This window comes from Neophocaena asiaeorientalis, unplaced genomic scaffold, assembly GCF_003031525.2.
Source record: "Neophocaena asiaeorientalis asiaeorientalis breed wild unplaced genomic scaffold, Neophocaena_asiaeorientalis_V1.1 scaffold96, whole genome shotgun sequence".
NCBI lineage: Eukaryota > Metazoa > Chordata > Mammalia > Artiodactyla > Phocoenidae > Neophocaena > Neophocaena asiaeorientalis.
This window is the reverse complement of record NW_020175831.1, coordinates 2,861,067-2,874,411: the sequence shown is the minus strand read 5'-3', so window position 1 is coordinate 2,874,411 and position 13,345 is coordinate 2,861,067. Positions and strand designations below refer to the sequence as shown.

General features: G+C 33.9%; 1 protein-coding gene across 4 annotated transcripts in view; it reads left to right on the top strand.

Moving 5' to 3' along the window:
* The window catches only part of ATF2 (activating transcription factor 2), a 78,303-nt gene that overhangs the window by 28,069 nt on the left and 36,889 nt on the right, over positions 1-13,345 (top strand). For all 4 annotated transcript variants that reach the window (XR_003001501.1, XM_024732860.1, XM_024732859.1 and 1 more), the window contains exons 5-7: positions 6,739-6,835; positions 9,912-10,030; positions 10,170-10,298. Coding sequence is in view for 3 of the 4 variants with exons in the window: in XM_024732860.1 (XP_024588628.1) it covers positions 6,739-6,835; positions 9,912-10,030; positions 10,170-10,298 (345 nt within the window). In the remaining variant the exon portion in view is untranslated. The remainder of the gene's footprint in view (positions 1-6,738; positions 6,836-9,911; positions 10,031-10,169; positions 10,299-13,345) is intronic.

The following is a 13,345-nucleotide window of genomic DNA, read 5'->3' as shown; positions in this document are numbered from 1 at the left end:
TTCTTGGAATTTAGCTTAAAGGGAACAGTAAAATAACTGCTGGAGGAGAATTGAAGATGGAGTTTTTTTGTTTGTTTTGAATTTTAAGGTGGGACTATCACAGCATATTTGACACTGCAGAGAGAGGGACTATTGCAGGAATGGGGTCCTTAAGAGAGGATGGGATCCGGTGTTCAAGTGAAGGGACTGGCCTTAGAAAGGACCATAGACAATTTATCCATAGTAACTGAAAGTGAAAAGGCGGGAAGAGGTGTGGAAGGTTTGAATAGAGAAAAGGAAGCATATCAAAACTTAGACATATAAACATTTCTTCGATATGGTCACCATAAAAAACTACATTTCTTTTCATTCCATTACACAAAAGAAATCACCTTTAGAAGCTATGGCACATTGTTTTAAAGAGACTTGTATTACTTAGGATGCTGGCTGAAACAAAGACTCAACCTTAATAGATTGAGCAGTTTGTTCTTTATGTAGTAACTGGGAAGTAGGAGTCCCAGGGCTGGCTGATTCTATAACCCTCAACATGCTACTTCCATTTTTAGCTCCATGATGGCTGTTCCAGCTCCTGACTCAAGTCCATATTCCAGCAATAAGAGAGGGAGAAGGGGAAGCAAAACACAGCATGTATACACCCATCATTTTAGGAGCATTAACTGGAAGTAATGCATATAATTTTCACTCATTCTTTTGGTCCCAGCCCAATCATATGCCCACCTAACTGCAAAGAAAGCTAGAAAATGTGGTCTTTGTCCTGGGCAGCCAAGTGCTCACCTAAAATTCAGAAGTTCTTTTATTGAAGGAAAAAGGGTAATAGATATTGAGGGACAGCTGGCGGTCCTTGTCATAGTTTTCAGAGATGATTTTGAATTTGGTAACCTAACAAAAAGTCATTTGGAGTCTGAGTCTGGTTAAGCTGGGTAATACTGAAATTACCAAAGTCTTGAGTTTAGTTAATAGTAATATATCAATGTTGGTTTCTTAGTTTTGATAAATGTACCACAGTAATGTAAGATGAGAACATTGGGGAAACAAACTGAGTAATGAGTGTGTGAGAACTGTCTGTACTATTATTGCAACTTTTCTGTAAACTTAAAGGTTTCCCAAAATAAAAAGTGTATTCAAAACAATAACAACAAAAAGCTCTACCTGAGAAACACAAAAAAGTTGCTTATGAACCACAGAATAGAGCGTTCAGATATTTATCAAGTGTATATATACCATGTCTATTTATTTGTGCTCCAGCTTGTTTCAAAAAGGATTTGAGGAATTAAAGTTTCATATAAAAGTTGTCATAGTAATAAAAACAGTTATAACAGTAGTAACATTTTTTAACTTAGCCAGTCACTGTGCTAAGAAGCTTATGTGGGTTATGTCATTTAATCCTGCAAAAGCCCTATAAAATAGGTGCTACTGGCCTCATTTTACAAGTGAGCAGTTGAACTTAAATATACTACTGAATGTCTCTCAGTCACAGAGCCTGAAAATATTGAAGATAAGTTTGAACCCAAGCCTGCTCTTGTGTTAACATTTATAGCGAAACATCCCTAAATAGAATGTTCAGGCTTCAAGGTATATTTGAATACAGGTCTTTGTATATGTTTTTTTTTTCAATTAACATTAAAGGTTTTTATTTTCTCATAATTACAAAAGCATCACTGAAAATGTTGACAGAAGGAAAAAATAAAATCCAGAGAGGACTTCTGTTAACATTTGGTGTATTTCCTATATCCTTCCCCCCTTTTATTTATTCAAACAAAATTGGGATCATACTGCACATAAAGTTTTGTATTCTGTTTGTATGCAGATGACACTATATGTATTATGGGCATTTTGTGTGTTAACTGAAAACATGGGTTTGAGTTCCTGTGTAGTATTCTATTGCCAGGATGTGTCCCATAATCTATTTACTCATTCCTCTTTTATGACCTAAAAATTATTACGGCCTTAAAAAATCACAACATTGTGATGAGTATTCTTCTGTATTACCCTTTATATGCATCTCTAATTAATTCCTCAAAATACATTTTTAGAAATCAAATTATTGGGTGAAAATGTATACACATTTTTAAGGTTCTTCATACATTTTGCATATTGTTTTTAAAAGCTAAAACAATTTATTTTCACTAGTAATTTATCTAAGCACCGTTCTCATCATGAACACTCCAATCCTAGGTATTATTAACTATTTTTTGGCTTATATTTGTTCCCTAAGATACTTAAAATAGTCTAATCTCTATGTTATAATACCTTGTAACTGTTACTGGCCAAAATGATAATCCGGCTAAGGTCAGCATCATCCATTTGTTAAATCTTGTTTAGAACAGAAATGGTATAATCTCTCTCTAGATTCAAATAGTATTTCCTAGGAAATCAGAAATTCTAATAAGAATTGATTTTAGAAACACCAATTTATTGGTGGTATTACAAATTATTTTTTGTCACTAGTAGGTGATAACATTATTCCAAATTTGAATTTCACCTTTAAAAAACTTAATGGACTTAAATTTTCAAATAGGTATTTAAAATTTTTAATACATTTTGTTGATAATGTCATTTCAGAGAGAGAGACTTATAGAATTCAATGCAGAGGATTTTAACTTTTGACTCTTTATATTACAATTTTTTTCATATGCTCGCTCAGTCACTATTAGGTATTTCACAAAGAGTCCTGTTCATTTCATTTGTTTTAACATGGTGTTCCACTGAATTCAGTAAAAGAGACGAAGTTGAGATAATTTAGTGAAAGATTCATTTAACATTGAAACTCATATTTTATTGATAGTATCTTTGCTTTTGGTGATACTCTTATTGAAAATTCTTTCTTTGGTAGAATGTTAATACATTATAAGTTGTTTTACAAAGGAGATAATCATTTTATTTAATCTAAAGTTTCAGTGAAGGTGTGAGAGTGGAAGTGTGTATGTGTGTGTGTTTAATTAGTAACTTCCTGATGTTGAAAAAAATAATTCAGCTAGTTAAAGAAGTAATAAAATGGGCTATTGGCCTGATGGCTTTATAACTTAGTACCTATTTAATCTATTTTAAATAGGAATAATAATCTATATCATAGATATGAATGCATGTATTAAATGCAGAATGACTGATTTCTTAGGAAGTTAATTCTGGTAAGAGTGTTCAAGCCTTGGAAACACAGATTTCTCAGATACCAGAGCTTAAATTAATTTATTATGGAAGCAACTATTTCACCTCCCTCCTACCTGTCAGGTTACCCATCCTTTTTAACCTTTTAAGAGAGATGATTGGCCTATCCTACCTTTCTTGACTGCCTTTCCCATTGTTTATTCAGCTATATGCTCAAAGTCGTCTTCTTTAACAAAACACTACACATCAGTAACATTTTGCATTGGAGTTGTGCTCTCAATTGCCTGGAAGAAAGAAATTGTATGAATTCAATATGTTATCACTAGCAGTATCATTATAATTTTTCTACGAAGCTTATTTTTAGAATAAAATTCTTAATTTGTCTGGGAAAGCAGTTCAAAGAGATTCTGCAAAAATGTTAGCTTGTAATAGCTACTTTATGTGTTTGTTGAAGAAAGAATGCGTTTTACAATATATATGTTCCTGGTGACTGCCTTTTGACACTGTCTTTTTAAGTTTCTTGTTAGAGATAAATAAGTTTTCTCAGATGATAGCCAAGGTTAAACTCACCTGTATCAAGTGTCAATTTCAGTGTATTTTACCCGTATATATAAATAATATCATTATATGATCAACAATTCCTTTATAAATAGCATTCAGGTAAATTTGATCTGTACATTCTCCATGAGACTTTGTAAATTCATATTTGTCGCATTTCTCCTCTTACTAGTCATATGATCCTAAATGTTTTTTAGGATCCTTTTAGCTGTTTCTTTTCACTTAGAATCAATCTCGGTGCCGTTTTCACATGTTTTGTATAAAGCATAATGTTATTTATTCTATATGTAGTTGCTGTTTGATTTGGATGTTTGTGTTCAAACCAGAATCTAAGCAGAGGATACTGTTAGGATAAAAAATTCTTAGCACATAACTATCTGTTAATTATGCTGGCTGCTGTTTTAAAATCTAAGACCTCTACTACCAAAACACATTCATTTGCAAATGTTTAATGATTGCCCTCAATGGAGAAAGCCACGTTGTTAGGTTCTTTGGAACATAAAGTGAACCTTGCTTTAAGATACCTGTAAGACATTCAAGCGAAAAAAAAAAAAAAAAAAAAAAACCAGATACTTGTAAGACATTCAGAACTGTAATGCAAAGTAAAAAGCAATGAAGTAACACAAGTAAATGCTATAGCTATGTTCATTCTCCAAGAGCTTTGTTATTCGGTCTATCAAAGGATGACTATTTCTTATTTCTCCAATTTGTTTTTTTATTTTTGGCTGTGTTGGGTCTTCATTGCTGCATGTGGGCTTCTCCTGATGCGGAGCACGGGCTCTAGGCACTTGGGCTTCAGTAGTTGTGGCTCGCGGACTGAGTAGTTGTGGCTCGCGGGCTTTAGAGCGCAGGCTCAGCAGTTGTGACGCACGGGTTTAGTTGCTTCGCAGCATGTGGGAATCTTCCTGGACCAGGGCTCAAATCTGTGTCCCCTGCATTGGCAGGTGGTTTCTTAACCACTGCGCCACCAGGGAAGCCCTTATTTCTCCAATTTGGAAAGGATTCTTACAATGATGAAGCAATAGGAAAATAGCACTTGAGTGGGGAGGAGCTGGATTATGATCCCATTGCCTATAGTTGGTACTTAATAAATGTTTGAAGAGTAAATGAATAAGTCAAGGGGTAGAGGTACTGTTTGCATCTGGACACTCACCTACAATGGGAATACAAGCAGGTTTTGAAGAGGGGTCATATAATAATAATTTTCCACTGGTGTACAGTAACTTAAAGACTTAGTGGTAAGCATACTTACATGAGAGCACTATACAGCCAAATTAAATTAAAGGCTTAATTCATCTTAAGGAGCAGTCTGTGGTTTGGTGGGTTTTTTGTTTTTCCTTTATACTGGGCTTGAAGATTCAATTCTTTAATTGTAAGGTGTTCTTTCTTTCAATTGGCATTTATTGACTACTTAGTATATGCTAAATTTGGGGGAGCTCAAATAGTAGGAGCTCAGCCTACTTAAAAGGAAATACAAAAATATCAATATCATATTTGATAGGTGCTATAACCAGGCACTGTGCAGAGCAAGATGGGGTATATATGAGAGGGATTAACTTTTACAGTGGGCTTGTGGGCTGGCCTAAGTATGATATAGGTCATACTTTTAATATTTAGAATAAAAAACATAATGGAAAGAAATATTTCATTCTTTTATGTAGTTTTAAGGTTACCCTAAAGCTATTATCATTTGTTGCATGAAAGGATGTAGTGAGTTGGATAGTGGGGTGGTGAGACCAAAGAGAAAGAATCCATTTTTGGTGGTTCAGAGGAACCAAGTTCAAATATATATAATTTTAACATTCCATTTGTAAGGATATAGACTAGAGAGTGAGTTTAGATCTCTTAATTTGGCATTTTATAATTATTGCTCTGAAATAACAAAAAGTAAGTGCTCTCTATTTTCAGTTATAAATGTTACTAAAGATAAGGAAGCATCTTCATAAAGATTGATGTCCAGACACAGTCAGGAGGTATTTAAACAATGCATTTATTATATTGTAATCATAAATGTCACCTTTGGTAGGCAGGATGTATCCAAGCTAAGTGTAGTTTTAAAAATAAATTTGCTTCATTTTTTTATATAAGAATGCGATAATAAAATGAAAAATCACTTTATTCTAAGTTAAAATTTTAATTTAATTTTATTTTACTTTTTAAAAAATTATTTATTTATTTACTTTTGGCTGCGTTGGGTCTTCCTTGCTGCGTGCAGGCTTTCTCTAGTTGTGGCCAGCGGGGGCTACTCTTAATTGCGGTGCACGGGCTTCTCATTGCAGAGCATGAGCTCTAGGCGCATGGGCTTCAGTAGTTGCAGTGCGCGGGCTTCAGTAGTTGTGGCTCTTGGGCTCTAGAGTGCAGGCTCAGTCGTTGTGGCGCACGGGCTTAGGCTTAGTTGCTCTGCGGCATGTGAGATCTTCCCGGACCAGGGCTAGAACCCGTTTCCCCTGCATTGGCAGGCGGAATCTTAACCACTGTGCCACCAGGGAAGTCCTTAATTTTATTTTAAAGTAATTAATTGCTTTATTATTGTACTGGCCACTATTTCTTTGCTGGATTATGATCGAGGCATTCTTTTTTTTATGTGATAACATAAAGAACCTGATTTACCTCTTAATTTGTCCAGGAGTAATATTTTTATAAGAAAGTTTTCATTTTAAAAGTGGTAAGTAACCTGAAATCTAAGTAAAATACAGTGCTTTCTTCAAAAGTCATTATACCATGGAGTATATATTTCTACTATGATATGGCAAAAATTAATAGTGGTCTATTTTTAGTGTCCAAATGAAATTTATATAAAGTTTCTTTGCCTCAGGTTTTGTTTTTAAATGCTCTAAAATGAGTTATGTGACCTAGTATTATATCAGAATTGCTTGTTCTTGGGTAATGTGTTTCTCTATGATTGTTTGAGATCTAGTATGTTTATCTATACTAACAGTAGGTTCTTTATAGTTAACAAACTGCTATTTCTTTTTTAATGGTGGTTTTACATGTTGTGGAAATGAATTTCCTTATCATTTAACTTATTTGATCAAATTGAAAATCTTAACTATATTTTAAAACTTTTTGCCACAGCGTTTTACCAACGAGGATCATTTGGCTGTCCATAAACATAAACATGAGATGACACTGAAATTTGGTCCAGCACGTAATGACAGTGTCATTGTGGCTGGTTAGTATATGCTTTTATTAATAGCTTATATACATATTTCACCTGGAATGTGCACAATTTTTGTGTATTCTCTGTAAATAATATAGTCTGGTGATATTCCAATGACTTCATTTACAATAAATGTTGGCAACATGTATTTTACCCATTACATTTTTATGTTTCCTTCTGACCATTCATTTCACTCCTTTTGTGTGGTTTTCAAATGTGGATTTTAATGTCATTTTTTGTGGAAGTTAATTAGAAACCTGGGAACATTCATACCATTTCCAAAATTTACATTTAACTGATAGTTGAACTAATGTGATGTTTAGTCAATGTTTCTTTTAGCTGTTTACACCTGCTTTACAATGCTATGCGAAGCTAGATGATGATCAAGCTCTTCCTGTTGGAGAAAGAGCAATTAGCAGACTTGTTCATTAGGATTTTGTTTGTTTCTTTTTGGACTAAACATCTGTGTTAGTAAAATACTCTCAATAAAGGGGGCTAAAATTCAGTCAGTGCTTTTATTTTTGTATGTTGCTCCTATGAACATGCAGTATCACCTAAGCAGATGATTATCTTACAGTATGCAAAAAGAGAAACCCAATTCATGCATTGGTTTATTGTCCTTCCATGCTATATCAGCTACCCCTTTTTTGGTATTTAAATATATATATGTACATATCTCTGTATATGTACACACACATAACAGTTAATTTCATTGCATTTTGTATATTTTATAAGTAGTGTGGTAAGAAAACAGTTTTATATAAAATTTAATATACTTATATACATTTCAGTCCTTTTTGTGTCATAACCACAGATTCACATAAATATTCAAATTAACTTAATTTTTTTCTCTTGTAAAGCTTAGGTTATACTATTTGTAAGTCTAGAATTATATACCTGTATACTGAATATTATTAATACTTTTAAATTATTACCCAACATAGAGATCAAATTGTCATATGCAATGCTTTGGAGAGATAATGAGGAAAAAAGACGGTTCTTGTCATTCGGTATCAAGATTTTTGCATTGAAAAAACTGGAGGTAAAAATGTTGATAATTTACCAAAAAACAATTTGTTTAGGAAAAATGTAGGGTAGCATTCAACATATCTTCATTTCTATAAGTAGAAGGAAGGAGACAAGAGTGAAGTATGCATTTCTTTAAAACACTATACATCAGACACTAGGAGAGAGAGCCAAAAACACAAACAAAATAACAACAGCCTGAAGGTTCACTCTCCTAGGCACGAAGGTCTTTGCTTCTCTAGAATTTCTTGCCTTAGAGCCATATCTCTCTCTGTAACATTTAACTCAAAAATATTTTGAGATTGGTTTCTAGAACTTACTTTCCTATCTGTTTATATTTAATGCAATAGAAAAGTAGAACACATTCAAACATAGCACTTGACCATTTTTTTACTAATATACATTGAGATGAGTAGTTTAGCATTACTGTATAAATATAATGCATGATGTGTATGGTATATATTTGATGATCAATAGCCATAAGCCATGTGCATGTTTAAACAATTGTGCCTGTGTTGACTTTTCTCTTTTCAAGCCTGATCATTATAGTAATCACTGATAAAAGTGATTTTTCCATATGTATTTTATTTTTAAGACTTCTCTCCCTTTAATACAAAATAGCCTTCTCTTGGGCTTAGATAGACAAACCCTTTGGGCATGAACAGAAGAGTCAAATTTATGTTCAGTTTACTAATTCAGTCATGATGGACCTAGGTTGATACAAGTATGCTGGGCCCTTATTATAATACCATTTTGAAGTCTTTTTGGGGGTAGAGGTTATATATGTTGCAGACTAACTATTAGGTAAAATGAAGACAAAATAAAAGTCCTTCAGTAATTTTGATACTACTAATAGTGTCTGAGGTAGGCCTACATTATATCTAATGTGTATGACAAGTAGGTCATTTTAGTGTTAAATATATTTATATGTAGTAAACATATTAATACTCTGGGAATATGTTAAGGTGAGGGTGAAGATAAAACAGTAAGTAATGCCCACTCTGGGGACCCAATAGTTAACAGAAATATGTGAATTTTAATTTCACAGAAGGTTTTATGAGTATTTTATCTTAAACCAGGAGTCATCCTTATACTTTTATTTAGTTTAAGCTTGATCCCTGATATAACCTATAAAACTGATGCCCTAAAATATATAAAATGTGAATAGAATTTGAATGTGCTACCAACTCTAATCAATCTGAGTAAACAGCCTTGAAAATAATAAGACTAAACAGGCAAAATTCATAAATTTGCTCTTTTTCAATTCAACGTGGACCTTAAGTGGCATTTGTTCTGTAACTAATACATGTTCACATGTACATTCAGTACATATTTTAATGCACCTAGTGTGAGTACATATTCAAATGTAGGTAAAATGTTTCAAGTTTCGAGAAAGCAGAGTTTGACTAATTGTCTGCTGCCTAGGAATTAAGCTAGAACATTAGACATATAACTCTTACATAGCTCCTCATACCAAGCTTGAAAAATGCTTTAAAATAGAAAATTAGCTTTAAAAAGGAGGGTTTTGTTTTAGTTTTCGTTTGCGGGGGGCTCTTGTTTTAACCTTCTTTTTCTTGTAGTATTTTGATCTACCTACTAAAGACTGTTTTATCTTAAGCTTGCTTTCATAATAGATTATGAACACTAGTGGAAGGGCCAAGTTAAAGCAAATATACATGCTGTTGTCCTAGTTTTCCCCAAATTGCATGTATTTTATGCATTTGTAAGTTTTAATAGTGTAAATTTTTTTAAAATTTTGTGTTAGATAACGACAGTAGTTGATCTCTGAGTAGCGGGTGTTTATGTCACTCAGAGAGAATGTGTGGACTAAGGAACAAGAAGTACTTCTTTTCATACTTTTATGGTTCATAAAGTTGGAGGAAATACCTTAAACTGCAACAAAAACTTAACCAGATTTTGTTTGCTTTAAAGGAAGAGGTCTTTCCAAAGAGAATTAACAGCTGACTGAACCAGTCCCGCTAATTTGTTAATTTACTAGCTATATTTTAGGGTCCTGTATGATATTTAAATCTATGTGTTTACTTCTTGACATTTATTTCAGATCAGACCCCAACACCAACAAGGTTCTTGAAAAACTGTGAAGAAGTGGGTTTGTTTAATGAGTTGGCAAGTCCATTTGAGAATGAATTCAAGAAAGCCTCAGAAGACGACATTAAAAAAGTATGTTGTTAACCATGAAATTAAAACAGTGCTTCTGACAGAACAGTAATCATAGTTTTCACTCCCTGCTCTCTTATTTTAGATATACTGATTGGCTATTTTTAAACTCCTAACATTTTATTTAACGTTTGTGTTTTAGATGCCTCTAGATTTATCTCCTCTTGCAACACCCATCGTAAGAAGCAAAATTGAGGAGCCCTCTGTTGTAGAAACCACTCACCAGGATAGTCCTTTACCTCACCCAGAGTCTACTACCAGTGATGAGAAGGTTAGAAATTTGTATTTATGGTAGAAACACAAACTAAGTGGAAAAAAATCAGCTAAGTAAAGTCTAATATTTGATCTACATAAAATGTTAATGTAATAAATTATACATAAATCAGTGTCAGGTTGTAATAGTCTTATTATATGTGAAAGTCTGTGAATACTCAGAAATTTCAGGGAAAGAAGACTGTACCTTTATAGATAATTAGTTTTTTTGTTACACACAGAAAAATTATTGGGGAGAATAGAAGAGCCATGGCAGAGGAGCTAGAAGTAAGGCAGAAAAAGTAACTATTTACCTAGGAATAAATGCTTTGACCTTAGGTGTTTTGTGTTTTTTTCATTTCCTTGTTATAAAAGTACAGTCTCATTATAAAAAGTTTAAGAATATAGAAAAATATAAGAAAGAAAAAAAAAACTACCTTTTAGCCCATAATTGACTGATAAGAATTAATAGTATTTTGAAACATTTTTCCTAGATATATGCATGCATTTATACATAAAAATATGCATATGTAAGTGAATAGTTATAGGATACAAAGAGGAATCTTGGTTTACTTTTTTTTTTTTTGGCTGCTTTGGGTCTTCCTTGCTGCTTGCAGGCTTTCTCTAGTTGTGGTGAGCGGGGGCTACTCTTCATTCTCATTGTACAGGCTCTAGGCGCACATGCTTCAGTAGTTACAGTGCGTGAGCTCAGTAGTTGTGGTGCGCGGGCTTCAATAGTTGTGGCTCTCAAACTCTAGAGCGTAGGCTCAGTAGTTGTGCACGGGCTTAGATGCTCCGCAGCATGAAGGATCTTCCCGGATCAGGGATTGAACCTGTGTCCCCTGCATTGGCAGGTGGATTCTTAACCACTGTGCCACCAGGGAAGTCCCAGTTTACTTTTTTATATCATGCTTTAGACATTCAGCATTAATATACATTTTCCCATGGCATTAGAAAATTTTCCAAAGTCATAATTTTTAATGGTTGCACTTTATTTTATCATTACCTTAATGTATTTACTTATCTTGTTCTTGTTGGACATAAAGGTTGTTTCCACATTATCACAATTATAAGAAGTGCTGTTAAATCTTTGATATAAATATCTTTTTCCTAGAAAGTATTTCAGTCCCTTCACACTCAGCAGTTTTTTCCTGTTGATTGCTGCTTTAGCCTCTTTTAGGGGTATTTCTTCTTCCTGCATTCCTCAGTCATTAGTTCCCCCTGGGCATGGCATAGTTATTCCAAGTTGTAAAAAGCAAGTTCTGGGCCCCCTTCTCTTTTCTTTCTCAATTTTTTTCTTAAGTGCTCTCATCCAGACTCATAACTTTAAAAACCATCTACATGGTTTTCAAATTTATATCAACCCAGATATTTCCCAGATTTCCATATTCATATCCAGCTCCATCTTGACATTTCCTTTTCTGTGTCTAATGGACATCTTAAACATAGTAGGTCTAAATTAGAGCCCTTGATTTTTTTCCCACAGTTTTCCCTGTCTCGGTAAAACAGGGAAAACTTCTTTCCATCCATCTAGCTGCTCAGGCCAAGAATAAAGAATACTTAATTCCCTCTTTTCCTTCACACTGAAACCAGTAACAAATCTTACTAGACCTACTTCCTGAATATATCCTTAATTTATCTCTTTTATCTTCAGTGTCACCACTTTAGTCCAATCCATCATCATCTTTTACTTGGATTGTTAACGATTACCTTCTAATAATTGTTAACAATTATTATTTGTTAAAATACAAATAATATTAATATAATAATTGTAAATAATTAATATATTAATAATGTTAATATAATTTTTAACAATTACCTGGACTTTCTACTTCCATCTCCAATCTATTTTCCATAGGCTATTTTATTTTTAATACATTATGTCACTTCCCTGCTTAAAAAAAACCTTCAATGGTTTGCCATTGCATTTAAGGTAACACACTCCTTCTATAAGTCCTCATTGATCTGGACTTACCTACCCATCCAGCCTCACCTCATGCCATTCTCTGGTGTGTTCATCAGGTATTCTAAGCTTTTTCCTACCTCAAAGACATTGCTCTTGGTATTGCTTCCTTTTCCCTAGAATGCTCTTCTCCTTATCTTTTCAGTACCTGTTCAAATGCTGTTTTGCAAAGAAGCTCACCTTACCTCACTATGCTATCAAAGGAGCCAACTCCAACCTTCCCTCAGTTGATCTTTCATGATTTCTTATGTTTTGCTGTTAGTCTGTAACACATTACAGTCTGAAATCTTCTTGTTTTACTTGTTTATTGTCTCTCTTCCCACTAGGCCTTGAGGGTGTGTTGTAAATTCTCAAACTTGTCAAATAAATGAAGTCCTAGTACTACTAGTTTATCTTTCTTCCTGTATAGCTTAATAAGATTTTGATAATAAATGGCAGTATAAAGGCCAATTCAAAGAACATAGTAGACCCAATTTTTACAGTAACTAGTTACAGAGTCCTGGATAATCTCTGTTTTCTAATCTGTAAAATTGGGGAAAAGACCATCTATGAGGTTCTGTGTTTTCCTTTACTTTGGAAAGATGTTACTCCAATAGTTATTTATTTTTACATTCAAGGTATCAATATTACTTGGCCTTTTGATACTGAGAAATTATTGATAATGTAGAGATAGTTACCTGAAATTAGCAAATATTTGTATTACTTTAAAAATTTTTTAACATTTTTGGGCCCTTACTATAATACCATTTTATAAGTATTCTATTATTGAATTTGTATCAACTATAAAACAGTCTCCTGGACCTATTTCTTCTTTATACAGTATAATGATGGAGTAGGACTAGGCAATCCCTTCTGGATTTTAAGTTCTATGCTTCCATGAGAATGGAGTTGTATTTCTGGTTTTTTTTGTTTTTTTTGTTTTTTTTGCGGTACACGGGCCTCTCACCGTTGTGGCCTCTCCCGTTGCGGAGCACAGGCTACGGACGCGCAGGCTCAGCGGCCATGGCTCACGGGCCCAGCCGCTCCGCAGCATGCGGGATCCTCCCGGACCGTGGCACGAACCCATGTCCTCTGCATCGGCAGACGGACTCTCAACCACTGCG